Source organism: Dendrobates tinctorius, unplaced genomic scaffold (assembly GCF_039654945.1).
Source record: "Dendrobates tinctorius isolate UK_male_01 unplaced genomic scaffold, ASM3965494v1 ptg000144l, whole genome shotgun sequence".
Classification (NCBI taxonomy): domain Eukaryota; kingdom Metazoa; phylum Chordata; class Amphibia; order Anura; family Dendrobatidae; genus Dendrobates; species Dendrobates tinctorius.
This window is the reverse complement of record NW_027361811.1, coordinates 8,106,258-8,131,685: the sequence shown is the minus strand read 5'-3', so window position 1 is coordinate 8,131,685 and position 25,428 is coordinate 8,106,258. Positions and strand designations below refer to the sequence as shown.

General features: G+C 42.2%; 1 protein-coding gene across 7 annotated transcripts in view; it reads right to left on the bottom strand.

Annotated features, from left to right (window-relative positions):
• The window catches only part of AGTPBP1 (ATP/GTP binding carboxypeptidase 1), a 261,694-nt gene that overhangs the window by 14,471 nt on the left and 221,795 nt on the right, over positions 1 to 25,428 (bottom strand). The window contains exon 26 of one of the 7 annotated variants that reach the window (XM_073546006.1): positions 936 to 1,291. The exons of the other annotated variants lie outside the window; for them this stretch is intronic. Coding sequence (XP_073402107.1) covers positions 1,237 to 1,291 — 55 coding nt within the window. The 3' untranslated portion in view covers positions 936 to 1,236. Of the gene's footprint in view, positions 1 to 935; positions 1,292 to 25,428 lie in introns of those variants that run through there. 7 annotated transcript variants of the gene reach the window in all.

Here is a 25,428-nt window from a genome sequence, read left to right as displayed (position 1 = left end):
ATAAGAGGCCCATCATACACTGGAGCATTATATGGAGACTCATATGGGGCCCATTATATTTGGAACATTATATGGGGCCCATTATATATGGAGCAATATAAGGGGCCCATCATATTCTGTATGGAGCATTATATGGGGCCTATTCTGTATGGAGCAAGGTATGGGGCTCCTTATACTGTATAGAGTATTATGTGGGGCACATTATACTATTTGGAGCATTATATGGGGCTCATTATACTGCATGGAGCAATATATGAGGATTATTATTCTGTATGGAGCATTATATGGTGCTCATACTGTATGGAGCATTATATGGCGCTCATTATTCTGTATGGAGCATTATATGGGGCTCATTACAGTGTATGGAGCATTATATGGGGCTCATTATTCTGTATGGAGCATTATATGGGGCTCATTACAGTGTATGGAGCATTATATGGGGCTCATTATTCTGTATGGAACATTATATGGGGCTCATTTTTCTGAATGGAGCATTATATGGGGCTCTTTATTCTGTATGGAGCATTATACGGGGCTCATTATTCTGTATGGAGCACTATGCGGTACCCATAATACTGTATGGAGCACTATGCGGTACCCATAATACTGTATGAAGCATTATATGGGGCTCCCTTTTCTGACTGGAGCAATATATGGGGCTCATTATTCTGTATGGAGCAATATATGGGGCTCATTATTCTGTATGGAGCATTATATGGGGCTCATTTTTCTGAATGGAGCACTATATGGGGCTCATTACAGTGTATGGAGCAATATATGGGGGCTCGTTATTCTGGAGAAATATATGGGGCTCATTCTGTATCAGGATACAAATCCAGCTCACCAGATACGGCATTCCAACATCGGAGCACGAGACTGCTGTGTCAAAACGCACAATCCAAGGCAATGGGAAAAAACTTTGTCCAGCTCCACGATGTAGTGAAAAATATTCTTTATTCACTCAATAGAAATGAGGTTTAAAAGCCAGCATGCGTTACAAGGCATGCGATCGATCTACGCGTTTTGAGTGGCTAGGCACTCTTAGTCATGATACGCAGCTTTGTCCATGGGTAGATCTTATATACTCTGTCCGGTCTACACACCGGTTAAATAATTAATTAAAACAAATATAAAACAAATAGAGAGAAAACTAACAATCACAATTACATATAACAATTTGATTCATTAAGATACAATAGTATCGCCTTTAGTAGTATTTTATCTTTATTTTATTTCTTAATTTTTATTCATTATTCTCTTGTTATTATCCATGAAAAAATGAAGCAAACTTCTGAAATAGAAGAGAAACATAACAGATCTCAATGTTGCAACCATTCACAACAGTAAAATTCATATAGATACAATTTTTTTCAAAATGCATGCGGTTTTCAATTACATGTTAAATTTTTATTTCTTTTTTGTGCAATGTTAATTTTAGCACAACAGAACATTTTTAGTATACACATGTATACAAAGAAGGGGGGGGGGGGAACTTTTTGAAAAAAAATTTTCTGAAAAAAATAAATAAATTTTTTAAAATTGAAAAGATTTTTTCAGGGATTATTTCAATTAGCGCACCAAATGTGCACACAGCCATAATATGTTCGTTTAAAGGGGAGATAAAAAAAACTCCAATTTGCACTGTTCTAAAGAATTTTTTGCAGTGTTATGATTTTTTTGGTTATATGCACAGCCAAAAAAACATTTAATTCTTTTATTCCCCATCATACACCAATCATAAAAATCCGTTCTGATGCATTTATTGAAAAGTCGTTATCATAAACTTTTTTTTGTTATATTTAATTTTTAGTTTATATCTGAAAAAAAAAAAAAAACTTCATGCACTGAAAAAAACCGTTCTAATGCATATATAGAAAGATTATTGTCATAGACTTTCCCAAATAAATGAAGTATTTCTTAAGTAACTGTACAACATAAAACTATGTCGAATATTTTGGTTTTTATATTTTAAACATGCAGATTCGAAAATCGGCATGAAAATACAGTTCTGTGCACAAAAAATACCCCATGAAAAACCTAGCAAAAAAACTCTGCCATATTTCCACATATTTTAGTATATGTTTAATCAGAACATGAAGATTCATTATAAACGTGATAAGATAGATGTTTCAAAGAGGAAAGGGTTGATAAATGCTAATCTAATAAAAGAGCATGGTGTCTTTTCTCTTATTCAAGCCTCGTGGCATACTGGTGTTTAATTTGAACATCCACCATGCCTCCCTATTCCTAAGCACAGGTTCTAGGTCCCCACCTCTAATCCGATTGTGGACTTTCTCAATCCCATATACTTTTAATGAGTCCAGTTTTTTACTATGAGTCTCAATAAAATGTCGGGAGAGCTGCGATATGTTTCTATTCATATTAGCATTCTCTATATCAAGAATGTGCTCTCTAATCCTAGTTTTTAACGTGCGTTTTGTGCTACCCACATATTTTAGTCGGCATGAAGCACATTCCATGATATAAACTACATTTTTGGTGTTGCAGTTTATAAAATCTTTGATGTCAAATAGATTACTGTCATCAAAATCTCCAAATTTATCACACCTTTTGGAATAGGTACACATCTTGCATTGACTGGCAGCACATTTGAAAAAACCTCTAGTTTTCAACCAATTGCCTGTATGTTCTTGCCGAGTACAAAGAAAACTTGGTGATAAACTGTTTTTTAAGGATGGTGCTTTTCTGGAAACTATCCTTAGTCCTTTTTTTATTATTTTTTCAATATCTGGATCTTCTTTTAAAATTGCCAAGTTATCCTCAACTATTTTTTTAATATTGGAAAACTGATTACTAAATTGTAACACCATTGTTATAGGATTAGCAGAATTTTTGGACAATTTGTGCGAGTCTTTAAAACTAGATTTTTTTGAAACAATCTTTTCAGCCCTATCCAGACTCCATCGATCATAACCTCTCCTACCCAAACGTTGTCTAATGTCAGAAACTTCTTTTTTATAATCAGAGGGACAACTACAATTTCTCTTCGCACGCGTCATTTCACCCACAGGAATACCCTTAATTGTGTGCCTGGGGTGATGACTTTTTGCATGGAGAATTGTGTTCCCAGCTGTCTCCTTGCGATATGTACAAGTAATAACGGATTTATTAGGTATGCCAGTCAGATTTAAATCCAAAAAATCAGTAGTGGTCTTTTCATGTCGTGTTAGAAATTTTAGGTTCAGAGAGTTGCAATTGATATACGCATCAAACTTCTGTACTGTTATTATATCTGATTTCCAAATGATGACAATATCATCAATGTATCTACCGTAAAACTGTATACAATCAGTGTAAGGATTATCAAGATTGTAGATATACATTTCTTCCCACCAACTCATAACAAGATTTGCTAGAGAAGGGGAATATTTAGCTCCCATGGATACGCCATTCACTTGTATATAGTAATTCTCATTGAATATAAAATAATTGTTGGAAATCAACAAAAAAGTGACATCCAAGATAAAATCCTGGAAGTCACACGAGAAATTACTATATTTTTGTGGATGAAATTTTAATGCGCTAATTGCTACTGTGTGTGGAATCGATGAAACAACATCAGTAGTTATCCATGAGAATTTGGAATCCCAGATTAAACCATCCATTGAATTTAATACTTCTGTACTGTTTCTAATAAAACCAGGGACCCTCTGAACCAAGGGTTGTAGAAGCAAATCTAACCATTCCGGAGCAATATATGGGGCTCATTATTCTGTATGGAGCAATATATGGGGCTCATTATTCTGTATGGAGCATTATATGGGGCTCATTTTTCTGAATGGAGCACTATATGGGGCTCATTACAGTGTATGGAGCAATATATGGGGGCTCGTTATTCTGAATGGAGAAATATATGGGGCTCATTCTGTATGGAGCATTATATGTGGCCCATTATTCTGTATGGAGCATTATATGGTACTCATAATGCTGTATGAAGCAATGTATGGGGCTCAGTATACTGTATGGAGCACTATGCGGTACCCATAATACTGTATGGAGCATTATATGGGACTCCCTTTTCTGAATGGAGCATTATATGGGGCTCATTATTCTGTATGGAGCATTATATGGGGCTCATTACAGTGTATGGAGCAATACATGGGGCTCATTCTGAATGGAGCAATATATGGGGCTCATTCTGTATGGAGCATTATATGGGGCTCATTCTGTATGAAGCATTATGTGGTGCCCATAATACTGTATGGAGCAATATATGGGGCTCATTATTCTGTATGGAGGACTATGTGGTGCCCATAATACTGTATGAAGGACTATGTGGTGCCCATAATACTGTATGGAGGACTATGTGGTACCCATAATACTGTATGGAGCAATATATGGAGCTCATTATACTGTGTGGAGCAATATATGGGGCTCATTATACTGTATGGACCAATATATGGGGCATGTTATTCTGTATGGAGCGCTATGTGGTGCCCATAATAGTGTATGGAGGACAATACTTTCTGGTTTCTGACCTATTGTAAAATGTACAATAGATATCAGTCATGTAATGTAATAAGTGAAATCTTTGGCATTGTATACCTATATTTCTTTGCTGTATCTGTGCATTAGGAATTGTGGTACGTGTTAAAGAGCCCCACTGAGACTTTTACCCAGGGCCCACAAAAACTTGGAGCCGGCCCTGTATGAACTGCACAGTACCACTTCTCCTGTCGACATTGGACTTTGCGAGGGTCAATATCGGTTTAGTATTTTTAATATTACTATGGCCAAATAAAAATAAAATATTGGAAAAGTTGTTTAAATGGATTATCCCAAGTAATCCCCTCTCCTCTGGATAACTTTCCAATTCCTGGAGATCCGACTGCTGGGACCTTCATGATCCTGAAAATCGGAACTCTGTAGAGCACCATGTAAATGCAGCTGTGGTCGATCATACACACTGTGGTGCCATTCACATGTGGCTCTTCAAATATCTCCTTTTAGGAGAGTGATGAGGGGATGACAAAGTAAAGCAAAAATTCCCTGATCGGGTTGAGGAGTGTTATAGTTTGTGGGCTGGTAGAGTCTTTGTGGCAGGGCTGCTTTTTTGTCCCAGTCCGGCCCTGACAATTGCTACTAGCCGGCTCCCTCTATGCATGAGCTGGAAGCCTCTTTTACAATGTAATCCTACGCAGGCTCATTCTGATGTTCCTTAGAGCGACTTCACTGTGACGCAGAGCACATTGTGACCCAGAGAGTCTGCAGAGGGGCGACGTCACTGAGAAGAGGAGAATGGAGCTGGACACCAGGGAGAGAAGTGGCAGGCGAGTATATTAACTCTGTCACTACATGACATAGACTTGGGTGGAAAAAAAACAATCGCACATCTGCTCTGCCCCATAGTATAACACTGGGCTGAGTGCTGTCTGATTTCAGTTTCTCCAAGACAAGTTGGGTCCCCAGCGTCTTCTGCACACCCAGATTCTTTCGACTGACTGGTATCTTCCTATGTTCTCCAAAAGATCTTGCAGTCAACTTGATCATAGTGGGCAGAAGATTGCTGGTGACCTGTCTAGGACTAGTCATCCAAGACACATAAGTATAATAGTAGGTTTCCCTTAAAATGCTCCAGAGTTTCAGGGTAAAACAGCATGAATCTGATAATAGCTATCTGCTATTTTGTGGTGCAAATATCCATTTTTCATGGAGAGTCTGGAACACTGTCAGGGTTATTTTACTTGGCTGGTTTCTCACAGCAGAACAACACTGCTGTATCTATGAGACTATGTGCCATTGTCCCACCGCGGCACTTCACTGCAGCATGTGTCAGCATAAGTTCTCCTCTTATGACCAAGAAACACAGCCAGAAACTGAAGCGAATAGAAGGAGGATCATAGTGAGCACCTTCAGGTCAGCAGGTGGGGCCCATGAATGGGGAAAGATGGTTCCTCACTGTTACAGGAAGTGAACGGCAAAAGGTCAATGCATCATAATAATATGCGCATTGTTATTAAGTGCATGAGAAAACGCGTTTGCGTTGTGTGTCCATCAGTTGATAGTGGCAGGGTCACCTGTTAGTGTACCCCGCCGATAGGTAGTGCTTCTGCATTCTAGGAGGGTGAAGAGAAGATCCACAGCACCACATACTCTCATTCTATTGCTGCGCTGGTGGGAATTATTGAAACTGGACTGACACCTCTGCAGGAGTTAGAAGAGGCATTGTTGTTTATCAGGTGTCAGTCTGACCCCCAACCCTATCACTAACATGGTAAGGTAAGGAAGGATTGCAGTCCCGAGGATATGGAACCACTGACCAGTGCATAGCGGATCTAGGCTAGGGTGCGCTGTGGCGATACCTCTCTTACAGAGGTGTCAGACCTATTCATATACCTAGCACAGCAGTAAACAGTCCGGTGCTATGGATGTGGATCACATGATCTGTGCAATGCTGTGCTATGGTAGGCAGGAGGAGGGGTCTTCCGTGGTAGGCAGGATGGCCCACATGGGGTTAATCGGCTCCCCATTGAGCCAGCCCATGCCTGCATCATTCAGTGTTCTTGGGAACGACTAGAAACACAAGTTACACTTCTAAATAAAATCTACAGTATGTGACGCCAATCAGGCAGAAGACACAGGGTCAAATTGAGCAAGAAGTTATATAAAAATCTGGCTATTGGATCTCATGTAATGTACTGTACAGTTACAAGCTGTTCTACATTATGTTTTAATGCATAATGTACAGGCGTGTTTTTACGGAAAATCATAACTCTCTCCTGAAAGCATACTGCAAGACACTAAAAGCCAACCAGATCATCTCTACTCCTGCTCTGGTCTGTATGGATACACATTTCAGAAACCGGTATGCAGAAATTAAAATGATTCATTTCTGTACTCATGTACAAATATCATACTCCCCTATGCCTCTTTAGTTCCCAGGTTAAAATTGACAAAATTACATCAACCATCCATTCAGTTTATAGTAATTTAGGTCCAACTGCAGGGACCTTCACGATTTTCAGAATGAAGAAGTCTAAACACTAAATGAAGGATTTAGTGGAGCTGGTGTGTGTCTGGGTTTAAATCTGCTGCGATTCTAGGCAATAACCACAGGGTTGCCAAAATAGATAGAAATGTACTGGAAATAGATTCACACTGATAAAACCCAGTGTTGGAAAAAGAAAGGTAAACAAAAGGGAGGGGGGATTTACTAGTAACACTCAACAAGGTTGTTGAGCATTAATAGTAAATCCCCGCTCCCTTTTGTTTACCTTTCTTTTTCCAACAATGGGTTTTATCAGTGCAAATCTACTTCCATTACAAGTCTAGACACTGGTTAAAGGGTTTGTCCACTACTTTAGAGGGAACCTGACGGATCCAGATTCCATGTGTAAATAAAAGCAGATCATGTTAGGTGACTTTTTCAGTTATTGGGGTGGGTGGGTTGCAGTACTCCGCAGTCACGAATGTTCTCCAATCATGTTCACTCTTCAGTGGATTGATGTCCTGCTCACCAAATTCGCGAGCTAAGCAGGACATCAATCTACTGAACAGTAGACATGACTGGAGGACAGCTGAGTGCTTTGCCCCTATAACTAGAAAGGAGCAGTCGCAGGCGCAGCCCAAATATACTATAGTTTTCGCTTTTCATCGATGACTGTTACCTGTGTTAGCTAACATCCATGAGCCTATCACCTTTAACATGCTCTTCTTTTACTTACATATGGAATTTGAACCTGTATAGTTCTATTTAAGTAGTTTGAAAACAAGGGATTCGGGGAGAGTCAGCTGACCGTTGAAATAACAGATGGATGCAGTTCATTATCCCGCATGGAACAGCCCAGGGTGTGGCTTGAAGACAGAGCAGGAAAAGATAATTCCAGGGGGATCATGTAGACAGAGGTGAGTAAAATCCACGTTTGTTTGTTCATCTTAAACAACTGCTGACAATGTTCACATCATTCAGCAGCCCAATAATTTACCTACGCGTTTCGGCTAGTGAAAGCCTTACTCATTTAAATAAGATGGGAATACATCTGGGAAGGAAAAGTCCCACCTCTTATATTTATGGCATGTCCACAGGATATGCCATAAATCTAGCTCCAAATAGGATCAGAGTCTTCCTCCAGAATGGGGCATTGACATGTGCCATGTGTCAATGGAAAGATGGTCCGAATTCTCATACAAATGCATGAGCAACACGAGCACTTCTACTGCCAGCAGTACACATCATCGCAAGATACATTCAGATCATATTAGTAGGACCCGTATCTACTATAAATATGTAGCAAATCATGTTTAAATGACATAAATGTGAGAGATGGGGATATGCCTTTAAATTAGTTTATAAATACGCCTATGGTTGTGGCACCATAAAAAGCAGAATATTGCTGCTCTTTGTTACTGCTGCCTATGTCCCCGCCTGACTCCTGGCATCTGCTTTCATTCACCCCCCACATTCGATCACTGGCTCGCTCTTGTTATCTGCATCTCAAAAAATTTCCAGAATTCGATCTTTTCTTACTTTTGATTCTGCAAAAACTCTTACTGTTTCTCTTATTCATTCTCGTCTGGCCTATTGTAACTCTCTACTAATCAGTCTCCCTCTTACCCAACTCTCCCCCCTCCAATGTGTCTTAAATGCTGCAGCTGGGATCATATTCCTCACCAATCGTTACACCGATGCCTATACCTTGTGCCAGTCCTTACACTGGTTACCCATCCACTCCAGAATCCAGTACAAACTTATTACCCTCACCCACAAAGCACTCACGACTCAGCTCCAGCCTATATCTCCTCTATCATCTCAGTCTACAATCCTACCCGTGCCCTCCGTTCTGCTGATGACCTGAGGTTAGCATCCTCAATAATCAGAATCTCCCACTCCAGTCTCCAAGATTTTACACGTGCTGCGCCAATTCTTTGGAATGCACTACTCAGGTTAATACGATTAGTCCCCAATCCCTACAATTTTAAGCATGCCCTAAAAACGCATTTATTCAGACTGGCCTACCGCCTCAACACATTAACCTAACTATCCCTGGGTGGCCCAGTCAAAAGTTTTACCATAACCAGGTTCCCAGCATCATGTTCCCACATGCTTTATGCATCTATTATCCCTCTGTGTCCGTACTGTTACATACTCAACACTATGGCTGGTCTGAATAATGAAGGCGACTGTTACCACCCACCTTTGGTGTCTCCCTTTTTTTCCTCATAGATTGTAAGCTTGCGAGCAGGGTCCTCATTCCTCTTGGTATCTGTTATGATCTATGTGATTACTGTTATGCTGTTATGTCTATTGTCTGTACAAGTCCCCTCTAAAATGTAAAGCACTGCGGAATATGTTGCCGCTATATAAATAAAATTATTATTATTACTAACTGAAGAGCCCGGCGCTGCCCGGGCATAGTAACTAACTACGGTTAGTTCTAACAATTATAATTATATATATATATATATATATATATATATATATATATATTCAAACAATGTAAAAAACATATAGCCAGCTCACCATAAAGGAGTTCCTCTTAATGCAATAGTCGGTGTTCACCTTATATTCTGCACGGATCCAGGCAGGGAGTGTGCCCCAACAAATAGAAATATAAGAGAATTGGGATCCAGCAAAAAGATGAAAGTTCACCAGCATTATAAAATCTTCTTCTTTATTAATCCATCAAATCATATAAAAAATATATGAGGAACTCCAATCAATTGGTAACATTCCAGCAAGGGACTACATGTTTCAGCACTATGTGCCTTCTTCACGGTCCTATTTGAACTGAGCTCCAACACTGACAATATATCCTCCTTTGTGGAACATATTCAAATGACCCTTAATTAAAAGCAGTGAAACAAACCAGTTAAAAACACCTGAGTAGATGGTTAAAACTCAGTTCAAAAATATTGCTAGAAAAATACATATATTGAACATGTTTTATACATAAACCAATGATATAAACATTTGGTAATAAATCAACAGTGATATGGAATAACTGCCCCTGGTGGCTTTAACTCCTAGTCACTTGAGAGATAGCAAAGCAGCTATTAACATGGTAGAAAAAATAGAATGGGGGAATGATTTTCTGTGGCTTTCATGTGATGTTATTGGATTATATCCATCAATTCCACATTCTGTTGCATTGGAGAGCCTCAGATATTACCTATCTAAATACAGTGAGTATACATTTGAAATTCAACATTTTTTATTGCTTGCAACTAATTTTTTGCTCACTCATTATTATTTTGTTTTTGATGAGAAATATTATTTGCAGATACAGGGAGTGAGCATGGGGGCCAAATTCTCACCGTCTTTAGCAAATTTAACTATGTCAGTATGGGAGGAGAGGTATATTTTTCATTTTAACAATCCATTTAGACATAACATTTTTTGGTTGGGACGCTTCATTGATGATTTAGTTTTTGTGTGGAGGGGGAACAAGGATTTAGCATCTTCCTTTTTTTCATATTTAAATAACAATAGTTTCAATCTCAAATTTACATGCCACATGAATGAGCTGTCAATTAATTTTCTTGATTTGACCTTGAAAATAGATTCAAATCGAAAAAAAAAGTGTTGGTGGAACCTTATCGCAAATCTACAGCTGTGAATAGTATATTGATGGCAAACTCATGTCACGCCAACCATGTAATTAGGAATATACCCACAGGTGAACTGATTCGAACAAAAAGAAATAGTACAGAAAAAGATACCTATATGAAAGAATCTGAATTTTTGGCAAAAAGATTAAAATCCAGGGGTTACCCAAACTGGTCTCTAAAAAGAGCGAGAGGCATAGTAGATAATTTAAATAGACAGGAATTGTTGGAATATAAAAATATCAAAGAACATAACAATGATTTGGGTATAGTTTTCAGCACTAAATTTAGTCCACAGTATCAAGAAATAGTCTCCATTATTAAAAAACATTTACCCATTTTAGAACAAAGTGGTGAATTGAAAGAAATACTAAAAAAAATTCAATTAAATTTGTTGCGAGGAGAGCTCCTACTATAGGATCTATGTTGACGGCAAGCTTATTTACTGATCCAGACAAAAAATTGAAACAAAATTGGATGAAAACTGTAGGCTGTTATGGTTGTGGTGCAAAAATTTGTAAGTGTTGCAAATATATTGTTAAAACAAAAACATTTTCTTCTATAAAAAAATGGAAAAAACTTTGAGATTTTTTCTTTTATTAATTGTAATACAGAAAATCATAGAATCATAGAATCATAGAATCGTAGAGTTGGAAGGGACCTCCTGGGCCATCTGGTCCAACCCCCTGCTCAAAGCAGGATTCGCTAAATCATCCCAGTCAGATGTCTGTCCAGCCTCTGTTTGAAGACTTCCATTGAAGGAGAACTCACCACTTCTCGTGGCAGCCTGTTCCACTCATTGATCACTCTAACTGTCAAAAAGTTTTTTCTAATATCTAATCTGTGTCTCTTCCCATTCAGTTTCATCCCATTGCTTCTAGTCTTTCCTTGTGCAAATGAGAATAAAGTTGATCCTTCTACAATGTGACAGCCCTTTAGATATTTGTAGACAGCTATTAAGTCTCCTCTCAGTCTTCTCTTTTGCAAACTAAACATTCCCAAATCCTGCAACCTTTCCTCATAAGACAGGGTTTGCAGACCGGTCACCATTCTGGTCGCTCTTTTCTGAACTTGCTCCAGTTTGTTGATGTCTTTTTTAAAATGTGGTGCCCAAAACTGGACACAATATTCCAGATGAGGTCTGACCAAAGAGGAGTAGAGGGAAATAATGACTTCACGTGATCTAGACTGTATGCTTCTGTTAATACATCCTAGAATTGCATTTGCCTTTTTTGCTGCTGCATCACACTGTTGACTCATATTCAGTCTGTGATCTATTAGTATACCCAAGTCTTTTTCACATGTGCTGTCACTTAGCCCTATTCCTCCCATTCTATATATGCTTTTTTCATTTTTATTGCCCAGATGTAGTACTTTGCATTTCTCCCTGTTAAAAACCATTCTGTTAGTTGCTGCCCACTTCTCCAGTTTATTTAAATCTTTTTGAATCCTCTCTCTCTCTTCTCTAGTATTAGCTATCCCTCCTAGCTTTGTGTCATCAGCAAATTTAATCAGTTTACCCTCAATTCCTTCATCTAAATCGTTGATAAAGATGTTGAACAATACAGGGCCCAGGACAGAGCCCTGTGGTACCCCACTTGAGACATTCTTCCAACTGGATGTGCAGCCATTTACGACCACTCTTTGGGTCCGATCACTAAGCCAGTTATGAATCCACCTAACAGTTGCCTTGTCCATTCCATACTTAGTCATTTTTTCAATAAGGATTGTATGAGAGACTTTGTCAAATGCTTTGCTGAAGTCAAGATATACTATATCTACAGCATTTCCTTGATCCACCCAATCAGTGATACCGTCATAGAAGGAAATTAAGTTAGTCTGACATGACTTATTAGTTAGAAACCCATGCTGACTCTGTTTAATCACTTCATTCTTATCCAGGTATTGACATACATGTTGTTTAATAATTTGTTCAAAGATCTTTCCTGGTATAGAAGTCAGACTCACCGGCCTATAGTTGCCTGGGTCCACCTTCTTCCCCTTTTTGAAGATAGGAACAACATTTGCTCTTCTCCAGTCTTCTGGCACTTCTCCTGTTCTCCAAGAATTTTCAAAGATTATGGAGAGGGGTTCAAAAATTTCTTCTGCTATCTCCTTCAGTACTCTGGGGTGTAATTCATCTGGACCTGGAGACTTGAATTCATTTAGGTTAGCTAAGTGTTTCCTCACTATCTTTCTGTTTATAGATATCCTGGATTCTTCTATTCCCTTAATAGGACAGTGAATAACAGTTGATGTTGCATTTCCTTTCTGAGAGAAAACAGATGCAAAATAGGAATTTAAAAGTTCAGCCTTCTCAACATCCTGTCTTACCATTTCATCATTTTCATCCTGTAAAAATCCTATAGCATCTTTGACTTTTCTTTTACTTTTGACATATCCCCAAAATCCTTTATTATTGCTTTTGACATCTCTTGCAAGCCTCAGTTCATTTTCAGCTTTAGCTAATCTGATGTGTGCCCTGCAGGTTCTGCAGACAGCATTATATTCTTCTTTAGATATGCCTCCCTCTTTCCATTTTATAAACATTTTTTTCTTCCTTTTTAGCATGTGCTTAAGTTCTGTGTTCATCCATCCTGGTTTCCTTAAATGCTTCCTATTCTTCCCTCTTTTCGGAATTGTTAACAACTGTGCTTTGAGAATTTCATTTTTCAAGATTTCCCATCCTTCCTGGACATTTTTGTCTTTAAGGATATCCAGCCATTGGATCCCTCCAATTCTCTTTCTGAATCCCTTAAAATCTGCCTTTCTGAAATCTAACCTTGACGTCTGAGTCTTCACAGGTCTTCCACCTCTAGTAATCCAAAATTCTAAAATAGCATGGTCGCTACCTCCTAGGGTCCCAGCCACTTTTACCTCCTCAACCATTTCCTCCCTGTTTATAAGGATTAGATCCAAGGTAGCAGTTCCCCTTGTTTTCTCCCTTACCTTTTGGAAGATAAAGTTGTCAGCAAGAGAGGATAAGAATTTCCTTGACCTGTTAGTTTTGCCTGAGAGAGATTCCCAACAAATGTCTGGATAGTTGAAATCTCCCATGACAACTATGTCATATTTTTTGGAGAACTTGGCCATCTGATGCATAAAGAGTTCATCTATATCTTCGGCTTGCACAGGCGGCCTGTAGTAAATGCCTACAATGGTGTCCTTTCCATTGTTCTGTCCTTGTATTCTTACCCAAACAGTTTCCACAGAACTCCCAGTCTCTGAAGCTTCAATCTCTGTGCAGATATACGCGTTTCGAACATACAATGCGACACCCCCTCCTCGTTTATCAAGTCTGTTTCTTGCAAATAAGTTGTATCCTTCTAGTCTTGTATTCCAATCATGTGTATTGTCCCACCAAGTTTCAGTGATTCCAATTACATCATATTTCTGTTCCTGTGTTAGTAGTTCCAATTCTCCTTGTTTGTTGCCCATGCTTTGTGCATTAGTATAGAAACATTTTAGTTTGTGATTGGTTTCTCTTTCTCCAATATTTTTATTAATTAGATTCTTTCGTCTTTGTTCTTCCTTTCCACTTCTAATAGCAGAGTTCTCAATAGCATTTGTCAGGTGTATGGCTTTTTCTGGTCTTTTGCTTCCCTTCCCATGTTGTTCTAGTTTAAAGCTCTCCTTACAAGTGTAGCAAGGCGACTTCCAAATACATGCTTTCCAGTCTTCGTAAGGTGCACCCCATCTCTAGCAAGTAGTCCATCGTATAAGTAGTTCACTCCGTGATCCAGAAATCCAAATCGTTGCTGACGGCACCATCGACGTAGCCAGTTGTTCACCTGCAGAATCTTATTCCACCTCCTTGTTCCATGGCCATCCACTGGGAGGATGGAAGAGAAGACCACCTGCGCTCCCAGTTCTTTCACTTTCTTGCCTAAGTCTTCAAAGTCTCTGCAGATGATTTCCAGGTCGTTTCTTGCGGTGTCATTTGTCCCCACATGTAGTAGCAGGAATGGGTAGTCATCTGTAGGTCTGAAGAGTCCTGATATCCTGTCAGACACATCTGTAATATATCTTATTGATTGCAATATTTGCGGACTTCAATATGTGGGTTGGACCACTAATTCATTGAAACAGCGTATGCGAAAACATTTGTCGGATGCAGTTAATTTGCCTATTGCAGGAGCCTCTGCGGTTTCCAAACACTTTGCTAATGTGCATAAAGGTGATCTAAAAAGCTTTTCCTTTAGGGGAATAGAGTTGGTTACAAAACCACGTAGGGGTGGTGATTATAAAAGTAAAATCCTCTCTAGAGAAAGTAGGTGGATCTTTTTATTAGAGACTAGAGTTCCTGACGGATTGAACAGTAGAATGGATCTTATTACACAATATTAAGTAAGAAAATAAGAGAAGGAATTTTTTTTTTTTTTTTGAAAAGATAGAGTGCATATATTAGTTTTTAAAAGATTATATCTCTATCTTAAACCTACTCTAATATATTATACCTTTTGAGAGTTATATTTGTGATTGTCTCTGATATTTAGATCGCGCCTACTACATGATGTATTTTTTCATATATGTTGATATTTTTTTTTTTTTTTTTTGTGGCAGTTATTCCATATCACTGTTGATTTATTACCAAATGTTTATATCATTGGTCTATGTATAAAACATGTTCAATATATGTATTTTTCTAGCAATATTTTTGAACTGAGTTTTAACCATCTACTCAGGTGTTTTTAACTGGTTTGTTTCACTGCTTTTAATTAAGGGTCATTTGAATATGTTCCACAAAGGAGGATATATTGTCAGTGTTGGAGCTCAGTTCAAATAGGACCGTGAAGAAGGCACATAGTGCTGAAACATGTAGTCCCTTGCTGGAATGTTACCAATTGATTGGAGTTCCTCATATATTTTTTATATGATTTGATGGATTAATAAAGAAGAAGATTTTATAATGCTGGTGAACTTTCATCTTTTTGCTGGATCCCAATTCTCTTATATTTCTCTCTCTCTCTCTCTCTATATATATATATATATATATATATATATATATATATATATATATATAAAGCCGAGTGTAGAGCCGCACCCACTCTGCATAGCCACATTCACTATAATATCCCACATCATCTCGTCAGCCAGAGCTACAGGACTACTACCCCTAATATCCCAAATCGTCCCGTCAGCCAGTGCCACCGAACTACTACCCCTAATATCCCACATCATCCCATCACAGCCGCCGGACTACTACCCCTAATATCCCACATCATCCCATTAGCCAGAACCACCGGCCAACTGCCACTAATATCCCACATCATCCCGTCACAGCTGCCGGACTACTACCCACGATATCCCATATTATCCCGTCCGCCAGAACCACCGGACTACTACCACTAATATCCCACATCATCACGTCAGCCAGAGCCACTGGACTACTACCCCCAATATCCCACATTATCCCGTCAGCCAGAGCCACCGGACTCCTCCCCCTAATATCCCACATCATCCCATCAGCCAGAGCCACCGGACTACTACCCCTAATATCCCACATCATCCCGTCAGTCTGGGGTCAGAACCAGAGCGCTGACTAGAACGGTCCTAATTTCCATACCGGGGATCCCTTTAAGAGAGGCCTGCGGTCAGTACCAAAGTGCAGAGTGGATTTGCCCTCACTTCCATACCGAGGATCCCTTTAAGAGAGGCCTGGGGTCAGGACCAAAGCTCAGAGTGAATTTGCCCTCACTTCCATACCGGGGATCCCTTTAAGAGGGGCCTTGGGTCAGAACCAGAGCACTGAGTGGAATTGCCCCAACTTCCATACCGGGGATCCCTGTAAGAGAGCCTGGGATCAGAACCAGAGCGCTGAGTGGATTTGCCCTTACTTGCATACCAATAATCCATTTAATAGAACTCTGGGGTCAGAATCAGAGCGCTGAGGGATTTGCCCTATCTTCCATACAGGAGATCCCTTTAAGAGAGCCTGGGGTCAGTACCAGAGCATTTGAAGGCAACTGCCCTGACTTCCATACCAGGGATCCCTTTAAGAGAGGCCTGGGGTCAGAATCAAAGAGCTGGATGGATTTGCCCTGACTTCCATACCAGAGATCCCTTTAAGAGAGGCCTGGGGTCAGTACCAAAGCGCAGAGTGGATTTGCCCTAACTTCCATACCAGTGATCCCTTTAAGAGACCCTGGGGTCTCTCTCTCTCCCCTTTTCCAGAGTTCTGTTCCTTTACATTTCATACACTGGCTGCTGCGACAGATCCGTCCAAAAACCGGATCTGGTGCATCAGTTTTTTGCAAATCTGCAACGGATCCGCTTTTTCACACTTTGACGGTTTGGTATGGAGGATGTATGATGGGGATATGGGCACAGGAGGGGGGATTCATTTCTGTCATGTGCTCGCTGCTCCTTTCAGGGGGGCAGACAATGGCGGAGAGCTTACTTTCCCGGGGATGCTAGATTTCTCCCCAGTGTCTGCTGAGGTGTTGTCAAGTGGGAAAACTTGCTCATAGCAACCAATCACAGCTCAGCTTCTTTTAACCAGCTCTGGTGAAATGAGAGATGCTTAGTGATTAGTTGCAAGGAAAACTGTTGCTCATAGCAACCAATCACAGGTCAGCTTCTTTTGAACAGCTCTGGTGAAATGAAAGATGCTTCGTGATTGGTTGGTGATACACACACACACACATACATACATTCAGTTTTACATATATATAGATTATCTGCTTCCAGCTGGGGAAGTCAGGTAAATGCTTCAGCCAATTAACGGCCACTGATTGTTCCAACTTTGGCATCTGGGGTCATGTTCTGTTAAAGAGCTAGGAAACTGTAACTTACGGTTCAAACGGAATGTGATCACTTATTGACTGCAGCGGTCATGTCACAGCCCTCACCAAAGTGGAAGGCTGGTGAGGAACCCCAGTAGCAGTACAGGACAGTGGCAGGGCTTCCATAGGTATAGTATTTTTTATATTAGCACCACTATGGGCTTATTAACTTGTGAGTGCGCATGGGAGAGACCAATCACTCAAAGGGAGTGGGGGAGATGGAGGCAGGGCTGGTCTCAAACTATATGAGAGACGCATAGATAGACCCCAGCTGGCCTTTCATAGTGTGTTTTTTTTTCCTGAAATGTCAGAGCATCTCAGAGTATAACATACAAATGTGGCCAAAAGTATTGACACCCCTGCAATTTTGTCAGATAATACTCAGTTTCTTCCTGAAAATTATTGAAAACACAAATTCTTGTTATTATTATCTTCATTTAATTTGTCTTAAATGAAAAAACACAAAAAGAATTGTCCTAAAGTCAAATTGGATATAATGCCACACCAAACATAAAAAAAGAGGGTGGACAAAAGTATTGGCACTGCTCGAAAAATCATGTGATGCTTCTCTAATTTGTGTAATTAACAGCACCTGTAACTTACCTGTGGCACCTAACAGGTGTTGGCAATAACTAAATCCCTCCAATCTATTCTAAACTCCACTGCCCGACTAATACACCTGTCCCCCCGCTATTCCCCAGCTTCTCCCCTCTGTCAATCCCTTCACTGGCTCCCCATTGCCCAGAGACTCCAGTACAAAACCCTAACCATGACATACAAAGCCATCCACAACCTGTCTCCTCCATACATCTGTGACCTCGTCTCCCGGTACCTTCCTGCACACAACCTCCGATCCTCACAAGATCTCCTTCTCTACTCCCCTCTTATCTCCTCTTCCCACAATCGCATATAAGATTTCTCTCGCGCATCTCCCCTACTCTGGAACTCTCTACCACAACATAGCAGACTCTCACCTACCATCGAAACCTTCAAAAAGAGCCTGAAGACCCACCTCTTCCGACAAGCCTATAACTTGCAGTAACCACCGATCGACCAAACCGCTGCATGACCAGCTCTACCCTCGCCTACTGTATTTTCAACCAACCCTTGTAGATTGTGAGCCTTCGCGGGCAGGGTCCTCTCTCCTCCTGTACCAGTTATGACTTGTATTGTTTAACATTATTGTACTTGTTTTTATGTATACCCCTCCCCACATGTAAAGCGCCATGGAATAAATGGCGCTCTAACAATAAATAATAATAATAATAATAATAATCACACTTGCAGCCAGTTGACATAGATTAAAGTTGACTCAACCTCTGTCCTGTGTCCTTGTGTGTACCACATTGAGCATGGAGAAAAGAAAGACCAAAGAACTGTCTGAGGACTTGAGAAACCAAATTGTGAGGAAGCATGAGCAATCTCAAGGCTACAAGTCCATCTCCAAAGACCTGAATGTTCCTGTGTCTACCATGCGCAGTGTCATCAAGAAGTTTAAAGCCCATGGCCCTGTGGCTAACCCTCCTAGATGTGGACGGAAAAGAAAAATTGACAAGAGATTTTAACGCAAGATTGTGCGGATGTTGGATAAAGAACCTCGACTAACATCCAAACAAGTTGAAGCTGCCCTGCAGTCCGAGGGTACAACCGTGTCATCCCGTACTATCCGTTGGCGTCTGAATGAAAAGGGACTGTATGGTAGGAGACCCAGGAAGACCCCACTTCTTACCCTGAGACATAAAAAAGCCAGGCTGGAGTTTGCCAAAACTTACCTGAAAAAGCCTAAAACGTTTTGGAAGAATGTTCTCTGGTCAGATGAGACAAAAGTAGAGCTTTTTGGGCAAAGGCATCAACATAGAGTTTACAGGAGAAAAAAAGAGGCATTCAAAGAAAAAAAACACGGTCCCTACAGTCAAACATGGCGGAGGTTCCCTGATGTTTTGGGGTTGCTTTGCTACCTCTGGCACTTGACTGCTTGACCGTGTGCATGGCATTATGAAGTCTGAAGACTACCAACAAATTTTGCAGCATAATGTAGGGCCCAGTGTGAGAAAGCTGGGTCTCCCTCAGAGGTCATGGGTCTTCCAGCAGGACAAGGACCCAAAACACACTTCAAAAAGCACTAGAAAATGGTTTGAGAGAAAGTACTGGAGACTTCTAAGGTGGCCAGCAATGAGTCCAGACCTGAATCCCATAGAACACCTGTGGAGAGATCTAAAAATGGCAGTTTGGAGAAGCCACCCTTCTAATATCAGGGACCTGGAGCAGTTTGCCAAAGAATAGCTTAGTTACTCACCGATAACGGTGTTTCTCGGAACCCATGACAGCACCACGGAGAGAGGGGGTCTGCCCATCAAGGACAGGAACCTACAGATAAAAAGGCAGCACCTCTCCTCTGCCCCCAGTTGGTTACAGAGCATCAGAGGGTCTCCCGGTTAGTTAACAACAAAAGTATATACATAACATTATAATATTGCATATTATGGAGAAGCCCCGTGTCTAACAAAAAACACTTTACACACATTAACTCGTGCTCACCGCACACATGAAAGGGGGGGAATAAGCGGGTGCTGTCATGGGTTCCGAGAAACACCGTTATAGGTGAGTAACAAAGCTATTCTCTCTCACCCATGACAGCACCACGGAGAGAATTTCAGAGATTGGTAGCTTAAGGAGGGACCACCGCCTGAAGGACCCTTCTCCCGAAGGTCAAGTCAGACGTAGAGGCTAGATCTAAGCGATAGTGCCTAAAAAAGGTAGAAGGTGTTGACCAGGTGGCCACCTTACAGATCTGCTCTATTGATACCTCTGATCTTTCTGCGCATGAGGTCGCCATTGCCCTTGTAGAGTGAGCTTTTAGACCCTCCGGGATGGTATTCCCACTGGATGAATACGCCAGGGCAATCGCATCCCTTATCCACCTTGCTAGGGTACTCTTGGATACCTTGAGTCCCTTCCAAGGTCCCTGGAAACACACAAAAAGAGACCCTTCCTTCCATCCCTTGGTGGCCTCTAGGTATTGAACTAGACACCTCTGGACATCCAGGGTGTGAAATTTCTCCTCTCCCCTATTCCTAGGGTTTGGGCAGAAGGAAAGAAGGTCCACTTCTTGGGACCTATGGAAGTGTGTCGACACCTTAGGTAGGTATGCTGGATCAGGTTTTAATATGACTCTATCATCCAGGATTTTAGTGAACGGGGGTATTGCTGACAGAGCCTGAATATCGCTCACTTTGCGAGCGGATATTAGGGCCACTAAAAGTATAGTTTTTAATGATAGGTTTTTAGGGGTGCTGATTGGATGGGCTCGAATGGGGGCCCTGTTAGTGCAGACAACACTAGGTTTAGATCCCATGACGATATTTTCTGGGTGGTTATTGGCCTAGACCTGGCTGCGGCCCTCATAAACCGTGTCACCCAAGGGTTGCCTGCCACATCCTGGTTATAAAGGGCACCTAGAGCCGCTATCTGTACCTTCAATGTATTAGTTGCCAGCCCCTGCTCTAACCCTTTTTGTAGGAATTCGAGAATTTTGTCAATTTGGATTCCATCTTGAACCCTTACCCCAAAGCTAGATAGAAATTTCTTCCATTTTCTACCATAGGCCCTGGTTGTGATCGGTTTCCTACTCTTTTGTAGCGTGGAAACCAGGTTTTCTGAAAACCCTCTCCCCCTCAGCAGTGCCCTTTCAAATTCCATGCTGTTAAATGGAGGTTCACTGCCCGAGGGTGTAACACGGGACCTTGGGACAGAAGGTCGGGGAGATCTGGTAGAACCCAGGGGTCGGTTATTGACAGTATTCTCAGCCAGGAAAACCAAGCTCTTTTTGGCCAAAATGGGTTTATTAGTATCATTCGTGCCCTGTCTTCTCTGACTTTCCTTATGACTGCCGGGATGAGAATGGGTGGTGGAAAGGCATACATTAGGCCCTGCGTCCATGGAAGCATAAACGCATCCAGGGTCCTGGGATTCCCCCTGGGGTCTAGGGAACAAAATGCTTCCACTTTTTTGTTTTTGTGGTCGGCAAACAGATCCATGTCCGGGGTCCCCACATTTTTACAATTTTCCGAAAAATGGACTGTTTTAGAACCCACTCCCCTTGATGTAGCTGGGTGCGACTTAGAAAGTCTGCTGTCTGGTTTTCTGCTCCCCGTATGTGTAGTGCAGATAGGGACAGTAGGTTTTTCTCGGCTAGCGTGAATATTTTGGAGGATGTGTTCATTAGTGTTCGGGACCTGGTTTCCCCCTGATGATTTATGTAGGCCACCGTCACTCGATTTTCCGAAAATATTCGGACATGATGTCCCTTTAATACCGGTAGAAAGTGTGTTAGGGCATAGCCTACTGCCAGCAGTTCCTTTTGGTTCGAGGAGGCTTATAGTTCCTGACCTCCCCATTCCCCCTGAGCCACCCTGTTGCTCATGTGTGCTCCCCATCCCTTGGGACTGGCATCCGTGGTGATTATGTGTGTGACTTTAATCACCCAGGGAATCCCTTTGGATAGATTGTCTCTGTTTCCCCACCAAGCAAGGGAACGAATAGTTTTGGAGTCTAGTGTAACGTAACCTTCCAAGTGACCTCTTAATGCTGACTGGTTGGCTAAAACATCCCATTGGAGATCTCTCGTATGTAGCAGTGCCCACTGGACCGCCGGCAGGCATGCGGAGAGGGAACCTAACAGTGACATTGCTTTTCTTAGCGTCATGGAAGGGTTCTGCATTGCTCTTGCTACCATCTGAGCTATCCTCTCCTTTTTGTGGTCTGGCAGGTAACACTCCTGGGTGTTTGAGTCCAGTGTCAGGCCTAGGAACTCCTGGACTTTCCTGGGCTCCAGCCTTGATTTTTTTAGGTTTAGGAGCCATCCAAGGTTTTTTTTTAGAGTGCCCATCACTCTGTCCCTCTGTTCCCTGCATCTTTGGGCTGAGTTGCTCGCTATTAAAAAGTCGTCCAGATATGGCACTATTAGAACATCTTGTTCTCTTAGGTGAGCCATCATCTCTGCCACTAGTTTCGTGAAGATTCGCGGGGCTACCGAGATCCCAAATGGCAGGACCCTGTACTGAAATTCCCTTATTTCGCCTCCTATGGAGACCGCAAGTCTGAGGTATTGTCGGAAGTCTTTGTGGATGGGAACGTGATAGTAGGCATTGCTGAGGTCTAATACTACCATGAAGCAATGTGGAAAGAGAATTTTGATGGTCGACTTGATCGACTCCATTTTGAATTTCTCGTTTTTGACATAATCGTTCAGTCTTTTTAGATTTATAATTGTCCGGAAGGTACCGTCCGGTTTGGTTATTAGGAAGAGAGGCTAGTAGAATCCTCTGCCTTTCTCCCATGGGGGAACCTCCTGGAGGACTTGTTCAACAGGCTTAGGACCACTTTTTCGAGGGCTTCTTGTTCTTTTACTGATGATCTTAGTGGGGTCCCTACATATTTTTGAGGTGGGAGAGAAAGTCTATCCTTAACCCTGATCCTATCAGATTTAATAACCAAGGGTTGGTCGATATTTTCCTCCAGGCTGGGAGAAAAAAGCTTAGCCTCCCTCCCACCCTGGGCAAACAGTCACTTGGAGGGCTTTTTGTCTCGGGACGAGTTACCAAAGAAGAACTCCCTGTCTCTCCTTCTGTCGCCCCATTTCTGTTCTCTCGGGGGTCTCCTCTGAAAACATTTTTTGTTCCGAAAGGACCTTTTAAAGCCTGTGGGGCCTGTAGGGCCTAAATTTGGGAATCCCTTCTTTTTGTCCCCCGCCTTTTCGAGGATGTCATCCAAAGTCTCTCCAAATAGGAATTTCCCTTCACAAGGGATGGCACATAGTTTCATCTTAGTTTGTAAATCCCCAGGCCAACATTTAAGCCACAGCGTTCTTCGGGCTGCGTTTGACAGGGCTGCCGTTTTGGATGACAACCTTACCGAATCAGCCGAAGAGTCGGCTAAGAAGGCCGCCGCTCCCTTTATCACGGGAATGGATTCCAGGATCTTCTCCCTGGGTGTACCTTCCCTTAGCTGCTTCTCTAGTCAGTCTACCCACACCATGAGGGCTCTGGAGGTACAAGTTGTCGCTATCGCTGGCCTAAGATTTCCTCCTGCTGATTCCCAGGTGCCCTTGAGGAAAGTATCAGCTTTTTTGTCTAATGGGTCCTTTAGAATACCCATATCCTCAAAGGGGAGTGCAAATTTTTTCGAGGCTTTGGCGACCGCCACGTCTAACTTTGGGGCTCTGTCCCAGGATGTGGACGCTTCCTCGTCAAATGGGTATTTTCTTTTAAGGGAGGGAACCGTGGTGTTCTTCCTATCTGGTCTCTCCCTTTCTTTTTTTATCAGGCCCTGTACATTCTCGTTTAGCGGAAATACTATGCTTCTCTTTTTGGCCTAATCCCCCGAACATAATGTCCTGGACTGATCTATCTGGCCGAGGGTCTGCTACCCCCATGGTAGACCTTACTGCTTTTACTAACATGTCTACCTCATCCAGGGGAAAGCAATGACGCCCCTCTGTTTCCTCATCTGAGGATGACGAGTCGGTGTCTGAAGTATTTGATGAAACTTCCCCTGACGTCGAGGACTCTGACTGGGAGGCCGCTACTGTGTCCCTTTTCTTTCCCCTCTCTTTGCGTTTTAGGGATGAAAGGGCACTTTGAAACTCTGATCGGATTACCGCTCTTAGATCCGAGGTGTAATCCGGGGTTTCATCACAAAGAACTTCCTGTATGCAGGAGTCGCAGAGTTTTTTACCCCAAGCTGCTGGTAGCGGCCTTCTACAGGTGGGGCATTCCCTGTTCTTTGTCTTTTCTTTCTTCTTTCCCTAATAAGGGAAAGAAGTCTATTATAATGGGGGACATTCACGTAGATCACTTACCCCATCATGCGCGGTTGCAGGTACCGGTTCAGGAGGTGGTTTCGGATCCCTCACGCGCTGATCCACAGGAGGTGATTTGCTCCTCGCAGTCGACTTGCTCCACTGCGTGGAGTGGCTACTGGACTGGCCCTCTCCCCGTCCTTTTCTTTTTGCCGGGGATGGTGCCTGTGCTGCTGCTGCTCCTTATACTGCTGCATTGGCTGCTCCTCATGCTGGTCGCTATCCATCATGTCTATAGGATGCTTCCAGCAAGGAGCAGCTCCCACCGTCTTCTTTTGAATCTCCCAGGCCCAGACGTCACCTCCTCCTCCCAGCCTGCCCCGCTGTGCCCCGGGGAGCACGCAATGCGCATGCGCCGACCCGGAAGTCTTCATTCCATTTCCGGGGAAGCGCCATATTGGTACACCTCTGTACCGCGCGCTGCCCCCGCGTGTACCGGGCGTCCCTCCAGCCCTATTCTCCTTTTCGGAGCGGCGGCTCGGTCCTCCCCGCCCGCTCACCCTGTACAGCCCCTCGGCTACAGCGGTGGCGGCTTCAGGCACCGACCCCGCCACGGCAGGGGCCTCCCCGCTGCCAGGACTACGAACGGGACGGCCCTGGCTCCTCTTCAAAGGTAAGCCTGCCGCCTGCTGCAGGATCCACGGGTCACCCGTCAAGGACAGGAACCCAACTGGGGGCGGAGGAGAGGTGCCGCCTTTTTATCTGTAGGTTCCTGTCCTTGATGGGCGGACCCCTTCTCTCCGTGGTGCCGTCATGGGTGAGAGAGAAGAATGGTCTAAAATTCCAGCAGAGCATTGTAAGAAACTCATTGATGGTTACCGGAAGCGGTTGGTCGCAGTTATTTTGGCTAAAGGTTGTGCAACAAAGTATTAGGCTGAGGGTGCCAATACTTTTGTCTGGCCCATTTTTGGAGTTTTGTGTGAAATGATCAATGTTTTGCTTTTTGCTTCATTCTCTTTTGTGTTTTTTCGTTTAAGACAAATTAAATGAAGATAATAATACCAAAGAATTTGTGATTGCAATCATTTTCAGGAAGAAACTGAGTATTATCTGACAAAATTGCAGGGGTGTCAATACTTTTGGCCACAACTGTATATGGCTGCAAGAACAAAGCCAGTGTTCGTTTCATGGTTTGGACAGCACAAATCAGATGACAAGTTCCCTCTAAATGTTTTCACCCCCAGAATTTCAAGTTGGGTAACCTGGTGAGCAAAATGA